This window comes from Vitis riparia, chromosome 17 (genome assembly GCF_004353265.1).
Source record: "Vitis riparia cultivar Riparia Gloire de Montpellier isolate 1030 chromosome 17, EGFV_Vit.rip_1.0, whole genome shotgun sequence".
Lineage (NCBI taxonomy): Eukaryota > Viridiplantae > Streptophyta > Magnoliopsida > Vitales > Vitaceae > Vitis > Vitis riparia.
The window spans coordinates 9365448-9382791 of NC_048447.1; the positions used below are offsets into that span (position 1 = coordinate 9365448).

A 17344-nucleotide genomic window follows, 5' to 3' on the forward strand; every position below is an offset into this window, starting at 1 on the left:
TGAACCAGTTAGATGATAAACTAGACATGTAGGAGATGTTTCCTAAAAATTTTTGTTATCAAATTCTTATTCTAGATATTTTTTTAGGATTTGTTTTATGAACCTTCCTATTTTGACTGCATGCTGAATTTCCTGTACGGTGTTTGCTTTGTTTTTTAATCTTGTGTTGTTTGACGTATCTTGACTTGGTTTTGGCTTGTGTTCTGTAATGTAAACATAATGAGGACATTGTATGATTTTTCCCATATTGAAATAATGTTTTTAGATGTTTGTTTATGATTTTTTAAGTGAATGTAACCATTCCATCCCTTGTTGCTTACTTTGATTTAGACACTTATTTTGGTATTTTAGCTCTTTTATACATTAGTTTAACTTTAACAATGAGTTTGTATGTATGTCCTACACGATGGTTTACATTACTTTGAGTTTCTTAACATTTCATTTAAGTTGTATATATATGATGTAACATTTGGAGTTTTTGATCATGTAATTCTTCTACTAATTATTATTGTCTATAAGCTAACCCTCTATAGCTTTATGAAAGCATCTTATAAGTTATTTATGCTATTCATGTACGTTTGTTATGCTTACACTTTTAATCCTTTTAATTTTATCAATAAACATTCTTTGTGTGAATACCTTCATGCTTGATTACGCTTTGATTGCTTTGATTAGCACTTGATCTCTTGAATAGATGAAGTGCAAGTTATTTGTCAAACTAACTTTAATGTTTTTATGAAAACGCTTTAGGTTATAGCTCAGATATGTTATTGTCTTTGCTTGTGTGATTAATTCCTTTAATATATTTGTCTTTGTGTGAATAGCTTATTGTTAGGTTGTAGACATCATCACCTTTGCTATCTTTTGATACTCATTGATTTATTGATTAATTGTCATGTTTTCCTCAACCTAATTAGTAGAGACCTTTATTTAGAGGTTAGAGGAGTGGTACCCTTATGGTACTTTCCTGATAGGTAACTTAACCTTCGGATCCAAACTCAAGTTGTCAAAGATGCGCTTTTCCAAAAATAAGGAGACATTTTTTTATGGTTTTATTTCTTATTTTATTTTCCCTTTTAAAAATAAATAAAAATAAGTGGTAACTCCAATTTTTTAAAAAATCATTTTTTCACAAGGAAAACAAGTCTTGTCATTGAGTGAGGACGCACGTGAAAAATGCAGGTTTCACACAATGATGTTTCGCTTATTGCACCTCAATTTGAGCTTAGAAGGCAAGAAAGACTCCTAAACAACTAGGGTAGATGATGCTTGCTCTCTTTTATTCCATTTTGGTGTTCGAATATGTAGTCACCATGAAAAGTGAGGGTCTTACGATTTTTTGTTTGTTCCATTTGATGGTGTTAGTTATTAGTGTATCTAAGCTTAGGGTTAGAAGGTTGAATTGCTTGACGTGGTGATCCCTCCCACCAAATTAGGGTTCTTGAAACAAAGAAAGATTGGGAGGTTCACCCAATCTTTTCTATCGATCAAGTGAGTAAGAAAATGGATAAAAAAAACAGGGATGCAAGGTGATAAATACTTTCTCTAAAAAAAACAGGAATCTTCATTTTCTCTAGGTCTTTATCACAATGGAGTTCGACTATCGGAATGGAACAACCCAACCCAACAGGCTAGAATGGGCTAAGCGGTAGCTGGATTTTGGGCCGGGCCTCCCTCCTAGGCCCAAGCCCAACTAACCCATACTTGCTCTTCGTTTTCTCTCTCCCTCCGGTGCCTTCTGGTCACCTTCAAGGCTTCAACATCTGAATCGAAAATGGGTCTCAGAATCGGGGGCGAAATAGAGAAGGAAAATGGCGACGAGCTGAGTTACAGTGACTTCGTGGAGAGGTACCTTATGAAGAATCAACCTGTTGTTCTAAGAGGGCTTATGGATGGATGGAGGGCTTGTAAAGATTGGGTCACTCACACTGGACAGCCTAATCTCGAATTTTTCTCTACCCACTTTGGAAAATCCATTGTTCAGGTATTCAACTCCACCTCCATGTTTTTTTCTTTGATTTTACGACACCCCAGTTAGATTTTTTTTGAAGAATTGTTTGTTTTATTCATCCTAAAGTTCTGTTTGGTTGCCGGTAAAATTGAGGAAAGGAAAATTGGAGTCATATGTTTTTTTTTTCTCTCTTACCGAGTTACATTAATTCGGCTAAATAATTGTATGAGGAGTAATTGAGCTGGTTGTTTCAGGTTTTGGAGGTTTCTTAGCTCAAACGGGGTTCAAAGTGTTGAGTTAATGATAACAGAAGTAAAAACCAAGGATACAGCTGGTTGAATGATTTGAATCTTTTAGTATTGGATTCATTTATGGGCATAGAGCTAGATCATTTCGAATGGAGAATGATAGAAAAAATAATCTGAAAATTTGGGCTCTGTTGGGAAATTGTTCTTTAGAACAGAGATCACGTTTGAGAAACTTATAATAGAAACATTTTTCTAAGAAATTGTTCTGAAAATAGACTGATTTTTAGAATAAGCCCAAAAAACTGTTTTTGGTTGCTTTCATGCAGTATTTTGAGCAATAATTGAAAATATGGAGAATGCTTTAAAGACTTTTGCATTGTACATAATGGCGTAGTGCATTCATTGAGAGTAAGCCCAGAAAACTGTTTTTCATGTATCAGTTCCACAGAGTTTTGTTCCGTTCCTGAAACCAATTGAGAACTGTTTTTTAAGAACTGTTCTCAAAACATATTTTTTGAGAACTATTTTTTAAATTGTTCCCAAACAGGGTGTTAGGTAGTAACGATCAATAATTGATATAGCTGTGAAAGAATCAATTTGGATGTGTGGGTTAGTTCTTAGGTTCTTAATCATGTTTTGAATGTTTCTTCCTTGATTGAATGTAAAAGTAGACTTCTATGGTGTGACTACTATTTTTTAGTTCGTTGTCTTGAAACTCTTGATGGATCAAGTTCTGGAAGGTTTGAGTTTTCCTTTTGCTGGTTTATTGCTTGCTTCTCTGTACTCTTTTGTTTCTGATCTACATTGGGCGGTATTCTGATCATAAAATGTGATATGATACTTTTGTTGCATAAAGGTTGCAGATTGTGGTACCAGAGAGTTCACTGATCAAAAGCGAATGGAAATGTCTGTTGCGGAGTTCATTGACCACTGGCTCAAGGATTCTGCAAATTATCATGTTAATGCTACAACTAATGAGCATGGGAAGCCACTGCTATATTTGAAAGACTGGCATTTTGTAAAGGTGTGAATTGAAACTATGCTCTATCCATTATATTTTTGTTTCATGCCTACTTTACAATTTACATATATAAGGATGTTCTTTTAACTAGTAGTACGGATATACCCCCTTGATTCTGAAAAACTTCAGTTTAAGAGTTCAAGTGTTACCATGGTATATGGCTTTGTGAATAATGTTAATTTTAAGGTAACCCAATGAAACATTACATACATTATTAATTCAAAAGATACGATCACAATAATATAATATATTCTAAAGACCTATTTAAATAAAAAAAAACCCTAAGTGCTGGCATATCATTCTTGTGTTGTTTATCATGAGAACTTGTCGAATTTTGGTCTTACTAGGTCCACTCTGGCAATTTTTGTCAGTGTCAATATTTATTTTAGTGTTGGACATGGATAAACATGTTACTTCCAATGCATTGGGCTGCACCATTTTTTTATTTTTAGTTTTTGTTAGGCGCCTTTTAACTTGTTTGCCTATAAAAAAACCCTAAGCTGCAAACTTTCCTTCTCCTTGTTACGCTGTTGTTTTTGCTTTCTTATTGTTTTTCTTTTCTTTTCTCTGTCATATGCTCTGAGGTGCATGTGTAAGAATATTGTTAGTTCAGTTGCCTCACTTGTTCTTTCGTCCTGCATAATCTGATTCTCAGGAGTATCCAGAATATTTAGCGTACACAACTCCGCTATTCTTTCGTGATGATTGGCTCAACCTGTATCTCGACAATTATAGTATGCATAATGAATCCGATGCTTGTCAAGAGAAAAATGAAATTAGTTGCTCTGATTATCGGTTTGTTTACATGGGAGCAAAAGGTTCGACTTAGACATGATGAAATATTTTTGTTATGACATGGTTATCATCTTATCTGTATTTCCTTGTGGCAGATAGACTAGTTTTACTGATTTAGTTTAATTCTTTTTTGGATAATTGTTTATTCTATGCACAACTACCTAAATTTTGGTTCTTCATGCAGGTACATGGACTCCCCTTCATGCCGATGTCTTCAGATCCTATAGTTGGTCGGCTAATGTGTGTGGGAAGAAGAAATGGCTTTTTTTGCCTCCTTCACAAAGTCATCTTGTTTTTGACAGGCATGAATATGTATTCTTGGACATCTAGTAATTAGATTTTCATTTGGGGCATTGCAAACATGTCTTGTTCTTACTTAAAAATAAGGGAAGAAAACACATGTTGTGCTGCAAAGGTGACTTCTAGTTGCAATTGGGACGCAAACAGCTCTAGCTATCAAGTGTATTGTTACTCAGAAAGTGAAGAGAGCCAAATAGGTGACAGGATGAAAAGAAACAGAAAAATTAAACCTTCTTTTCTCCATATTGTTACAAACTTACAGTGATACTAGTGTTGGAACTTGTCCACATTCAGAGTAACCTACTCTAGCAACAACCTTGGATGTTGTGTGCTTTCCTATAATAGTTAAGTGGTAATTGGTATCCAACCTTGCCACTTTGTCTACTCTGTCAAAGTAAAATGCTGTTATGACTTTTTAATTGGCAATTTTCCATTCCCTACGGTCACCAGCAAAGATAACACTCTGCAACATAGTACCATACCCTACATCTATCTCTTTCTTTCTCTCTCTAGCCTCTGAATCTTCCAATCCAGATGTGATCAACCTTAACTGCCTCATTGGTGAGAGCAATATGGTTTTGTTTTGAGACACGTGAGAACTATGTATTGAGATCTCTTATGAATCATTCACACTGACTGATGCCATTGAAGCTCTCTTCATGGTATGAAAAGTGGGGCATTCTGGTTGTTCAATATTCGTCTCATCTTATTCTTCTTATTGTTCTTTGCTATTGGTGATTGACATTTTCTATTCTAGGGTTGTCACAAATGATATGAAATCTTGCTACTTATTGTATGTTTTGGCCTTGTTTGTTTGACTTGCCTTTTTATTCCCATTCAGAAATATGAAAAGTTCTGTATATAATATCTGTGAGGATGTCAATGAAGCAAAATTTCCTGGGTTTAAGAAGGTAATGCACCAGGCTGAACTCATGTCCTTTGTTCATCGTGTGTGTTTATAATTTTTTTATTCTCAATCTCATTAACCAGTCTAGGTCAAGTGATTTCCTCAGTTATTTTTATTTATATTTCTACATGTTTTCATGTACATGTTTGTGTCTCCATATGACATTTGCAGGCTGTTTGGTTAGAATGCATTCAAGAACAAGATGAAATTATCTTTGTGCCCAGTGGATGGTATCATCAAGTTCACAATCTGGTATCTATTTTAAATTGCATGAGTTTACCTATATATGGTTTGTGCGTGGTCAATGAAACTAATGTCCAGTTCCATGCGTCTGAAAATCTAATTGAGTCCCATGCTTCTGAAAATCTAATCGATCTGGCACAGAACTGACATGCCTAATATCCAGATCTATAATCTAACCTATCTAGCGAGAAGCTGATATATCTTGACATTGATTTCATTCATACTTTGTTTATGTTTTTCTACATAAAAGCCTCTTACTTCTTTCTGAGTCTCTTTCAATATTAGTTTCTAATGTTATAGTTGTGTATAATTGGTTCTGTATGGTCCCCAATACAGATTCCCCCATCAGCTCCCCAACAGCACCATCACCCCTTAGGACACTCCTGGCATAAGACTTATTGGCCTGTCAGATTTGTAGGAATGGTGACTTCCACAATCCTTTGCTTTGGCCAATTTATACCTTGTAGTTTGACTAGGTGACACAACAGTAAATCTATTTTTGCAGGATTTTGCTTTCATAAGTGCATTTATGTTTTTCTTTTGTGTGAGCTGTATGCCTGGGAATGTGTATTTTCTGACACAATACATTCATTCATAATGCTTTCAGGAAGATACAATATCAATAAACCACAACTGGTTCAATGCCTATAATCTTTCTTGGGTTGTAAGTATAGTTGATTGATTTATGTAGTAACAGTAGCAGTTTAAATAGAAAGGAAGTTAATTCTAATGAAATTGAAGTATGACTTGTTGATTTCAAATTCATGCAGTGGGATTTGCTTTTGAAAGACTACAATGAGGCTAAGGAGTACATAGAGGATGTCAGGGACATATGTGATGATTTTGAAGGTCTCTGCCAGCGCAATCTTGCAGCTAACACAGGTACCCATCAAAAGACAATAAAAAATGTTGCAGCTAGCACACATTTTATAAAAATGTGAGGTGGAACAATCAATTCATTACATCAGGATATAATGTGTATCTTTTTTAATGATTTTCTACTGATCTACCAATTTTCCTAAAAACTTTTCTTGTAGGATTTGGGTTCACAATGTATACCATGTTCTTTTAACACTATCTTTCACATATGGTCCCAAATCCGCAAGTTGAGAGATACACAAACCCATAGATATGGTGATGTGAGAAAGTGCCATTGGGCAAGCAAAGCCTTTTCGATTCAGAGTTGCTTTGATCAGAAATCTTTAAATATGACGGTATGATGTTCCAAAGGTAATGCAAAAGAGAGAGTTATATGTGTGAATTAGGTTTAGGTGTTCAAATTGTGTTTGGTCGGCCTTTGTTGGATCTGTTCAACTTGAAATTTGGAAGACTGACAGGTGCCCAATTTGGGTTAGGTTGGACTTGGGATTAGAATATCAGCTTGCATTGTGGGTAGCCTGCCCATGACGTGGCCCAAAGCATATATCATTTATTGTATGATATGACTGCATGCATATATATATATATATATATATATATATATTTATTTATTTATTTATTGTTTTATATTATATTTTGTAATTAAATGGTTAGAGTAGCTCAACTGGAATAAGGCAAGTGGACTTTCAATCACCGTGGCTCACGTTAATGGACAATGCTGGGCCCCAATTTATTTGCATTTTCAATAGATGAAGTGACAATTCATACTAAGGGGGTCCCATGGCATATATTGTTTGTTGACAATGTGGTTTTAGTCAACAACTAGAAGAGCACATATTGTGCATGCCAGTTAGTAGCAATTAAAGAAGGATGCTGAAGTTAGGTTATCTCCATTCGTTTGTGTACTGATTGTTTCCTTTTTGACAGGCATGAACTTCTGTGATTTCTTCATCTTCATAGCATGCTTCTCATTTGCCAACTTGGTCCAGCTTTATCACCTTCATAGAGTCAATGAAAATCCCAGTTGGTGTTTATTCCCTAAAGCAAAACATTTAGCTTTGAACCTTCTTTCCGCTCAGAAAATTGTATTGAAGATGAAAACCGTAGATGCTCTGGCCGGAGATCATGCTTTGTTGCTGGATTTGAGGAAAATGATGGATGATTCAAAGTTCCTTGAACTGTGCTCTGGCTTGGACAGAACGTATAGGGGGATACACAAGGAACAACAACAAAATTATGATAAGAAGGAAACTTTGATGGATGGCTTGGGGGATTTGGATTTTATTGTGAAGTCATGTTCTCAGATCTATGCTCCCGAAGATCTTGTTAGTTTTATAGACTCTGCTGTTAAAAAACTTAGCAGAGCTTTCAACAGAGAAAGCCCTCTGCTGCCTGAATTAGATGAACTTAGGAGTCCGGATGCTCAGTAAAAATTAATATTTGGATACACTGTTCACTTTTTCAAGGAGGCCCCAGAAAACTGCTGGGGGAGAAAACTCTTGGAAGATGCATGGTTGCGTTTGTTCTCAAAGGCCTTAGCAGGTTTCTGAACTTAGAAGCTCGGCTGGTAAAATAACCTTTGTGCGACACAGGTCCAGCTATTCGGGGAGACCCCACAAAACTTGTGGTCCTCAAAAACTTTTGAACGGTGTCTTTTGGTGCGTGCTTGCAATCCAAGATCATATGCAAGAACACATGGTGATAACTTGGCTCTTCGGGTCTGTGGAGGAGCTGGAAAAATAAAGTTGAGATTCTAACAAGGAACTTCATTCAAGGTGGGAAGCTGTAGACGCTCCATGTCTGCACTTATTCATTTTCTGTTTCATCAATGTAACATGGTCATAGTGAATGCGAGAGCTAGGTGACAAACTCACTTGATTCTTCATTATCTAAATGTAGTAACATAAAAGTTCATTCTTCTCTCTGCACCCCTGTTTTAATTTTTCACATTTCCATTAACATATTGTTGATTTGTGTTGATTCCTCAGCACGTAAATTCCACTCCCTGATAAAAGTTTGGATTCCTCTTTTTCTTTTAAATGCTTGCAAACTAAGCTTTCAAAAGTGTCTTTTCATTTTTCTCGATCTTTCTCAGAATCTGAGAGCATCATATCTTGCAACCCAAGAAAGCAAAACCACCAGCAGCTGTGGGCCTTCTCATTCCCTGGATTTGTCCCATAAAGGGCTGCTGGTTCTATTTGCTTTGTAGAGCATCTTCACTGCATGCCCAGTGCCTTTTCCAGCCTAAGCAACCTCTGTCAAAAACACAATAATCACACCAAACATTCCTTCCCCAAATGGATGAACTGTTCATATATCCACAGCTGAACAAATTCAAATTTAGTGCTTTCCACCACTACTGGATCTTTCCCTGTACATATTGGGTCACTGTCGCTGCTGGGGGGCCACACCCCAGCAACCCTTTTTTGACTGAAGTTGATCTAAGGATTAAGATGAAATAGATCAGGTGTGGGTTATAGCATTGACTTAGCAAGAGATAAAGACATATGGCCTTAAGAGGGGAAGAGCTTGGGAGCTCCCTAACAACTGAGAGAAGACAAAGTCTCACTGTAAACTATATTTCTTAATCCAATATTTAATCTATACTCACTCAAATCCATGTCGGAAAAGCACAAATTTGGTCATAAAAGAATGCTTGCTGCAATTAAATGAGTGTTTGGTTGACTGTATTTTAATATTATTCTCAGAAATTATTTTAGCCCCTAACTGAGATACATTATTTTATATATAGTTTTGAAAGATGGGATGCAGGCTAGAGTTGGGGATATAGTTTTATATTGCAGGGAAGGTACATTTGTTAAACCAGCAACAGCTTTGTTTCATACTTGTGTTGTGTTTGCTCTGCACATGCAAATCCACATTTGAAGGGTGTGTTGCTGATAAATCATGAAAGTATCAGTTGCAAACTAGCAATACTGCATCTGTCTTCTCTTAAATAGATAAAAATTCAATGGCTTGAATCGATGTAGGGTAGGTGGGTCATTGCATATTGTATTATGGCAGTTGTTGGGGCAGCTTTGGACATTTGAGTGGTGTCCTTAGTCCTACTTTATTCTTTTATCTTCTACATTGTTAAGGTTTTCTGTAAATGAAAGAGAGATAAAAGAGAGAAACAGACTGCACAAAACAACCCCACAGTATATTGAAAATTTGTATACTCTCCCAAATTTACATACCTCTCAGAGGTAGGTAGGATAATCAATGGTGACCTGTTAGAAAAGAAAGGAATCAAATTTTTATGGAAAATAAAATCTAAAAATACCAGAAACCCCGGTTAAGGCCAACTACGAGAAGCCAAGCCAAATACTCAAAAAAAGGAAAAAAAAAAAAAAAAAAGAAGAAGATTACTGTCTATTCCCTATGCCATTTTCTTTAGGGACACTTAACATTCCTTCCAGGACCTCCATAGTAAAAATAGGTTCCCCAAACATTATTTTTCCCTTGTTTTATATCATAACAATTTGAATGATCAGCCAGTAGGTGAAGGTTTTGTAGAGGAAGCAGGCTATTATCCCAGTCCACAACTTGTAAGTTTCTGAAATAAGATGCTTTCCCAAATCCTTCTTCTGCAAAATGGCCACTGCCCATCTGTGTTGATGTGTGAAAACCAGTTGATCTAGTATTAACAATCTCTCCACCAAATTGTATCATGTTTGCATGATTCCCCAAGTGGCTAAACAAGAACGATGGCCAGTACCCAACCAATAGTCCAGACCCGTACTCAAGCCACCAGTGTCCATGCTTTGGATCCTACACGCACAATAAAAAGATGTTTCTCCATTAGTTTCTAGCATAGCAACATATTGTACAACACTTAGGCCTTGGAGATTTTATTGTGCTTTACTGCATTATGATAAACATTATGAGTGGGACTACTTATCCTGCCTTAGTTTTTTCAGATACATATTGTGCCTAGGGAGGTGGATGTGGCCTATGAAAACAACATCAAAGAAGAGAATAATAAAAGAAAATGCACAGAGAAAAGAAGAGAAAAGAAAAAACAGTGCTTTTGCTTAGGCCCCAAATGCTGTCGAAGTCAAATGACTTAAAGAAAAGAAAAAGTCTGTTAACAAAGAAACAAAGAAAAAGTTGACGCGTAATGGAACCCTTTTACAAAGAAAAGAAGAGAATCTTGCAGTTTAATAATAAGGTGAGCCAAAGGATGGAGAAAAGCTTCAGCAAGGTCATCTTTGTCGCTTTGTTTCCACGCGCCACTATTTGGTTAAATGATCGCTGATTACAAGATTTCCTAATGCTGAGTCTGAAGAGTTTTTTCAAAGTGAGTACTATAGAATTCACTTAATAACTGTAAAAACTACCTTCAAAATCTGAGTAATGAACAGACCTTCCTATTCTGTCTTAATCCAAACTACAACTTTACTTTGTAAGTCTTCTCAATTTGCTGACTACTGATTAAAACTCACCTTTACCAATAAGCCTAATAGTTGATACTTTTGTCCCATTTCCTAGTGACAAAAATAGAATGGAACTCACCTTCCAAACCATTAATCCAATATCAAATTGTTTGCCATTGTAAGATGACCTTGGAGAGATTGCAGCCCCAATAGCGATCCTGTTGTTTGTTTGGACAAAACCTGAGCAAAGTAAGTTGTAGCAGCCAGTGGCCTGGTATGCGTCGGTCTGCAAATTAAGAGCAATTAGTCCTTGTTTTTCTGTTATGTGGCTAAAGTTTTAAGCATAATGGACAGAGTAAAAGAACTTGAAACTCACTGTCCAATATGTGAAGAATCTTGGATAGTTATCTCCGTACAACTCTGGGCTGACCTGAAGAATATGAAAACAATTTCTTAATAATTAAAAACTACAGGAAATGCTTCTAAGGATGAACAATGGTTTATGTAAAATTGGGGACCCGAAAAGAGTGTAAATACATGCCTGCCAACCAGCTTCTATGGTATTAAGATCATTGCCAAATGAACCAGAGATGATCCATATTTGTGACAAGCTGAATTCATATTGATCGGCCACGTGGGGCGCCCACACATTAATGCTGGCCTTGGCTCCATAATACTGATCTCCATTTACAAAAACAACTGCATGCTGCAGGCAAAAGATTATCAGTAAATGGGGCACCCACAATTATGAATGTGGACTGCAGTTTCAGTGAAATTTGACATGAACATAGTCTCTTCATTTCTTGGTTGGGTTCTTTTCCTTTCCCTTAACTTTCCAATATACTGTTTGATTGCTAAGAAAATGGAGGGGAAAGAGTACAATATAGCCTTTTTGGTAGAGACCAGCATTTCCTTTTGGTGGAGGGTTGCAATCCAAAGGGGGAATTGATGGGGGAGACTTTTTTCCCACTTAACAGATAATAATAGCTTCTTTACTCATTTGGTGGATCAAAGGAAAAGAAAAATAGGGAAATTTTCTAGAACTAGTAAGAAAGACATTTCCTTCTTGAGAAAACGAATTGTCAAAGAACTCATAGAAAGAGAGCTCCCTGTTTCAATATACCAACCTCATGATCACTGCTTGTTGAGTCTCTCTTCACATTTCTTCTTAATTTTCTTCCAAATCTTTTTATGGAACTAGCTCTTAGAATATCTTTCTCTGTGGTTCGCCTAATCGGAATTGTTCCTTCTGGGCATGATTCACCAGAATTCATCCATATCTGAAAGGTCTCTGCCACAGCATTTATGGAGTCATGTCCTTTTGGTCTTTCTGGTGGATCCTGAAAAAAAAGAAAAAAGGAAAAGAAAAGAAAAATTACCAGCCTATTAAATGAACCTGTCTTTGCCCATAATGACAAGATTTCAGAAACTGAAAGTCTGTTTGTTTCAAGGGAAAATAGTTCCTGAAAACAATTTCAAGAATATACATGTATTTTTACCTGAAATCTACTTTGTTCACAGAGAAAAAGAAACAGTTTCCATGGAAAGAAATGGAAAATTACCAATGGTGTCTTTCCTCTTAGCTGAGGATGATCAAAAGCTGGTTGGAGATGAGATAAAACACAATCTATCACATCACCATCAGGACTCTGCAGGAGAAAAACAACCATCCAGATCCTGAACCTTTAGAGCCATCAAGAAAATACCAAATTCACATAGAAAACACCATTAAAGACAAGAAATTGCCTGAATTGTCTTGACTGCAGGCTTGTTGATCTTCCTGAGATAGGCTCTGACTCTCTTCAGCTTCTGCAGCTGTAGACCTGGGTGGAAAGTCTGGTTGGCCGTTGGGCGGTGGTGGCCGGAATCTGAGGGAATGGGGTGTGAGAGGACCGGGCTAAGTGAAGAAGCGGCAAAAAGAAAAGCAACAAATATGAACATGATTGGAGAGGAAGAGGCCATGTTTGAGGAATGTTGTGGTGTTGTTGTTTCTTGTGGAAGAATGGTTTGTATTCGTGTACATTGGGCTTGTCCTGTTGTGTGATGAACACAACATGTTTTATTCCTAAGTTTTGTATCTCTCATCAAATCCATCCAAAACACAAGAAACCATTCAAGGGAAAAACACTTCACTGCCGCACCATCTCCAAACTTTCAAGGCCCCTTATAAACTAATATGCAGGCACCTCTCTCTCTCTCTCTCTCTCTCTCTCTCCCTCCCTCTCTTTCTCTCTCCCCTCTCAGATTCCAGTGTCTTGGTTTTGTGTTCTGACAGACAGAACCTTCAGGCACAAGCATATTAAAATAGGCTCTGATTGGTGGGGTAGTCCTTTTCCCAGTTTTACCCACAACTGACTGCGGTCAAAAGACTTGGAGAGACTCACTTTTTTTTTAGTTAAATTTGAGAGGAAGAGAGAGAGAGAGAGAGGGAGAGAGAGAGAGAGAGAGAGGTTCAAATGCTTGCTCAAGCTTCTAGTGCAGAGACTGAAAATTGAGCTTTTGAATTGAAATTTAATAGGGCTTATGACCATTGATTTCTGTTGTCCTTTACTTTGATTCACAAGAAGAGGTTTTGGAGGTTCTCAAACTCATAATACAAAGGCCAAATTCAAACTTTATAGCTGATCTAATGCATCCAATGACTACTGATTTCCATTGCATTCCACTTTGATTCATATTAACAACAGGAACTGCACTTCATTTTTGGTGTTTCCAAATTTCATCTGCCCTTTCCCTTTTCTGTTTTCACTACTTTTCCTTATAAAATTCTTAGTGGCCAAAGCCACTTCCTAGGCAATTCAGATTTCTCTTTGACTTTCAGCATCTCTTCTGCGCTATTTTATGGTTCCTAGTCAAGAAAAATGATACCTTGGAGCATGCTTATACCACTAGGAAGTCGAAGTGGAGAATATCTAGAGCACAACTGAACATTTTGATGGCCCACAAAGATCCATATGATCGCAACAAAGAAATCATTATGATTAGGAATATTGAATTTCTTTTGACCATTAGTCTCACCTTGCTGCTAGCAAAAGTTCCTAATGATGATCCCATGTTAGATCAAACTAATCCTTGATCAAAATTGTGCAGTTACCCCCTGAAAATTCTCCCTCCTTAGGCTCTTCCAACTTTTCAGAAAGGAATTCAAGGGCTTCATCTTCAAGAAATTGAGAACTAGACAAGAGAAAAAAAGGCAACTGACTGTTAGTACTATACTCAGTGACACTTCTCATAGAACTTGTAGCAGGATGATGCAGGCATGACCTTTGAAAGGAAGAATTGTGGGTTAGGAACATAAGGGCAGAGAATTATACAATGTTAGTGAGAAACAATAATTTTTTGTCAAACACAAAAACATCATGATTTGGTGATGATAATGTATTTGAAAATGGGGCAGCATAATAGAACAAAAGAGACAGTACTGAACCCATCATTAGCATATTCATCTACCATTAAGTACATTGTATTCATCCATCAAAATTGTTCATTAGTCCTCACCAAAGTCAACTTATGTCTCATAAAAAAAATGGTCATTGGTCGTATTACTTAAATAAGCAAAAGGATTATGCTTAAAACCCGATCGCTAAGTCTCATGGTGACGACTCACTAGAGGGCCCAAGGCTAGACCCCAATCTCCCATAATAAGAGGAATACTGACATTATTTAGTACCACTAGACCACAAGGCTAAGCACACCTTTAAATAGCTAAAATCAATCAGTCAAAGGACTGGTAGAGGGCTTCCAACTATGCAGTTCTATTACCAAATAATCCCCCATTGTTTGTGGGAGCAGAGAGGTATGGGGCATACATTAGTTATCTTTTTGGAGCAATGGGCAATGCTGCTTGCCACTTCTGCTATTCTTTATTTCTCTCTTCTTTTCAGAAAGACCCACTCACACACTCATCCACATCTGCAGCTAAGTGAAGGCAACTAGTGAAGAATAAAGGTCCACAGAGAGTGATTCTCATTTCACAAACACAAGCAAAGGGACTATTTACTAATCCCAGTGGAACCACAACCATGCCTCTTTTGTAAAGTTGGGGTGTAAGAGAATAGATTCCAACCCCACAAACCGAGAAAAAATTGCATTAAGATTCAGATTTTTAGCTCTGATTCTAACCTCATCTTCTTAAAACTTGTGTTAGTGAGCATATATTGTTATACTAATACCTTAAAAGCAATAAGATTTAGTGATGGATGGAATCAAATCTATAATACTATAGGCTCCTCAAACTGCTCCAAAGGCTGCCATTAGCATGCTTGCTTTTTGAAGGGAGTCATTACTCAACCTACCAAAAAAAATTGAAGAAAAAGTAGTAAGGAGATTGAAAAGAAAGATATGAAAAAAGAAAGACGGTGATTTCAAAGTGATTGCACATTTGTTGGGATGACCCTCATGGTTGGACCCCTCAATTAATCATCTTTTCGCTTTATGCTTGGCACATGGTCTTTTTATATGATCTCTCACCAATGGTCCAGGCTATTATCCATCATCCTCTGATTAGAGTTGCCGATGAAAAATTCAAATGAAGTGAGATCCTTCATTGCTTGATACATTTGGCTAATGAAAACAAGTACTGATGAGGAAAAACAGTGAGCAATATGAGTCTAGTCCCATCAAAACGCTTGCGAAAAAATTGTTAAAACATAGAAAGTTTTAGATCAACAACCTCTTGACTTTGAATTATAAGTAGAACCCAGGTACATGACAGCATTGCAATGGAAAATCATGGAACAAGCATGTGAAAATAGTACCAATGGAGCACATGTTTTCCTGGCTTCAAACCTACATTGTTCTAAAACTAGTTCTGTTTTTTTCCCCATAAAAATGTAAATTGAGCTAGGCCCTACACTTCAGTGGGTTACTTTGAAGGATGGAGATGGTGATGGATCCTTTGATTTGGGCGTGGAGACCATGTGATGCTGAGGTTGTTGACACATAAGACATTGCTCTTTCCACCATCTTTTTGAACAAAGCTGAAAGCACTGTAGCTTTTTAAAAGCACCACCCCCACTAAGAAAAACCTCAATCTATCATAGAAAAAGAGGACACAATAAAGCTATCCTTTAGTAGATTGTTTGTTTATTTTTGAAAAAACATAAGGACAAGAAAGGCTTCCCAATGTCAAGTTTAGCACCCGCACAATCTTCCTTTAAGCTTGCACGAGGCCTCCATAAATGGGTTTGCACTCTCATACATATTAAGAAAAAGCCTATTAATTTGATTAAAACTCTTCAACCATTTAATAGTTATAGACCAATAATGCATATCAAATTAATTTTCATTTTAACCAAAAACCCAATTTTACATCATCCAATTATCAAAATATTTAGGAAAATTTGATAGGATTTTATTGGAAAATTTGTGAACTTTTTTATTTCATTGTTCAATATATATTTTAATCAAGTTAATATAAAATATAACAATGAAGCGGAAGAAATATTGTATTGATATCTTCATTTGTTCGAACACTATCTTTGGTTTCTCGGTTTGTTGATGCTATGTGTTTTATTAACTGTTGTAGTACTGATCATTTTAGTATCAAAATGATGTTGTGTACTACTAATTTGAGGTAAAAAAGATCATGTTGAAAAAGATTATGAACTTGATGATCATATTTTCTAAAACTTGCTTTTAAAAACTGCTTTTAAGTTAAAGAAAAAAAAATAGTTTTCCAATATTTTATAAAAATTAGGGTGTTTGGAAAGTTGCTTTTAAAAAAAACAAAAAAAAGAAGAAGAAGGAAAACATGTGTAATTTAAAGAAATATTATATTTGAAGATTTATAATCGTAAAGAGAAAAAAGGAATGATATCATATTCAATTTTATTTATTTTTTATGATTTATTTTATATTTCCCTTTGAAAACTTTTGAAAACAACTTCAATTAGTTCTCTAAAAATTATTTTATATTTCATTTTATTTTAAAAAAATGTTTTTAGAGAACTAATTGAAGTTGTTTCTAGTATTTTATAAAAATTGAGGTGTTTGACAAGTTATATTTTTTTTTTTTTTTAAAAAAAGGAAAACATGTGTAATTTAAAGAAATATTATATTTGAAGATTTTCAATATATGATGTAGAGAAAAAGGGAATGATAATATATTCAATTTTATTTATTTTTTATGATTTTTTTTTTAAATATTTTCCTTTGAAAAACTTTTGAAAACAACTTCAATTAGTTCTCTAAAAATTATTTTCTATTTTACTTTATTTTTAAAAAATTATTTTTAAAGAACAACGACCAAACAACGTTAGAATTTTTAAAATCAATTTTTTATTTTTAAAAACAAAAACCTATTTTTAAATCATACAACCAAATTGACTCTATATTACTTTCACGACAATGTCTCCCCTTCAACACCCAAGTCCAACATTACCACCCCTATTTCATTTTAAAAATTTTTTTTTTATCATTCCTTCTTATAAAATAAAGTTCAAAATGTAGTATTTTTAAAACTAGTTTTCTATTTTTAAAAACAAAAAAAAAAAACTATTTTTAAATCATACAGCCAAATAAACTCTATATTACTTTCATGACAATATCTCATTCGACACCCAAGCCTAATATTACCACCTCTATTTTTTTTTTCTTTTTGTTTGTTGTAGTATTTTATCATTT

The 17344-nt window shown here is 35.5% G+C and overlaps 2 protein-coding genes across 6 annotated transcripts; one reads left to right on the plus strand and one right to left on the minus strand.

Moving 5' to 3' along the window:
* The first annotated feature begins 1730 nt into the window (after positions 1-1730).
* Positions 1731-8368, plus strand: LOC117905070 (2-oxoglutarate and iron-dependent oxygenase JMJD4). 4 transcript variants are annotated; one of them, XR_004649651.1, is made up of 11 exons: positions 1731-1984; positions 3056-3223; positions 3876-4038; positions 4200-4317; positions 5157-5226; positions 5394-5474; positions 5802-5888; positions 6073-6129; positions 6236-6347; positions 6503-6695; positions 7272-7358. XR_004649651.1 is itself a non-coding variant. In XM_034817952.1 (10 exons), the coding sequence occupies exons 1-10, from the start codon at positions 1775-1777 to the stop codon at positions 6535-6537; spliced, it is 1101 nt and encodes a 366-aa protein (XP_034673843.1). In that variant the 5' UTR covers positions 1731-1774; the 3' UTR covers positions 6538-7362. The 4 variants fall into 4 exon arrangements, 3 of the variants coding, with proteins under 3 accessions (XP_034673843.1, XP_034673841.1, XP_034673842.1); XM_034817952.1 differs by having other exon boundaries at positions 6503-7362; XM_034817950.1 differs by lacking the exon at positions 6503-6695 and having other exon boundaries at positions 1734-1984; positions 7272-8368.
* Positions 8369-9483: 1115 nt separating this feature from the next.
* Positions 9484-12986, minus strand: LOC117905155. 2 transcript variants are annotated; one of them, XM_034818071.1, is made up of 8 exons: positions 12650-12743; positions 12467-12588; positions 12283-12369; positions 11848-12060; positions 11262-11426; positions 11097-11150; positions 10860-11006; positions 9484-10115 (listed from the first exon to the last, which is right to left on the minus strand). In XM_034818071.1, the coding sequence occupies exons 1-8, from the start codon at positions 12741-12743 to the stop codon at positions 9738-9740; spliced, it is 1260 nt and encodes a 419-aa protein (XP_034673962.1). In that variant the 3' UTR covers positions 9484-9737. The 2 variants fall into 2 exon arrangements, with proteins under 2 accessions (XP_034673962.1, XP_034673961.1); XM_034818070.1 differs by having other exon boundaries at positions 12467-12986.
* Between the last annotated feature and the right edge of the window lie 4358 nt (positions 12987-17344).

Bases quoted from the DNA above. Each gene is read 5' to 3' on its own strand.
- LOC117905155 (XM_034818070.1), bottom strand. From the start codon at position 12,814: ATGGATTTGATGAGAGATACAAAACTTAGGAATAAAACATGTTGTGTT. The intron at 11,151-11,261 runs GCATGTATTTAC...CATATTCTTCAG, and splicing joins CCATAGAAGCTGGTTGGCAG to GTCAGCCCAGAGTTGTACGG. The intron at 10,116-10,859 runs GTGAGTTCCATT...TTGTGCGTGTAG, and splicing joins TTGGATTAATGGTTTGGAAG to GATCCAAAGCATGGACACTG.
- LOC117905070 (XM_034817950.1), top strand. From the start codon at position 1,775: ATGGGTCTCAGAATCGGGGGCGAAATAGAGAAGGAAAATGGCGACGAG. The intron at 4,318-5,156 runs GCATGAATATGT...ATTCCCATTCAG, and splicing joins AGTCATCTTGTTTTTGACAG to AAATATGAAAAGTTCTGTAT. The intron at 6,348-7,271 runs GTACCCATCAAA...CCTTTTTGACAG, and splicing joins CAATCTTGCAGCTAACACAG to GCATGAACTTCTGTGATTTC.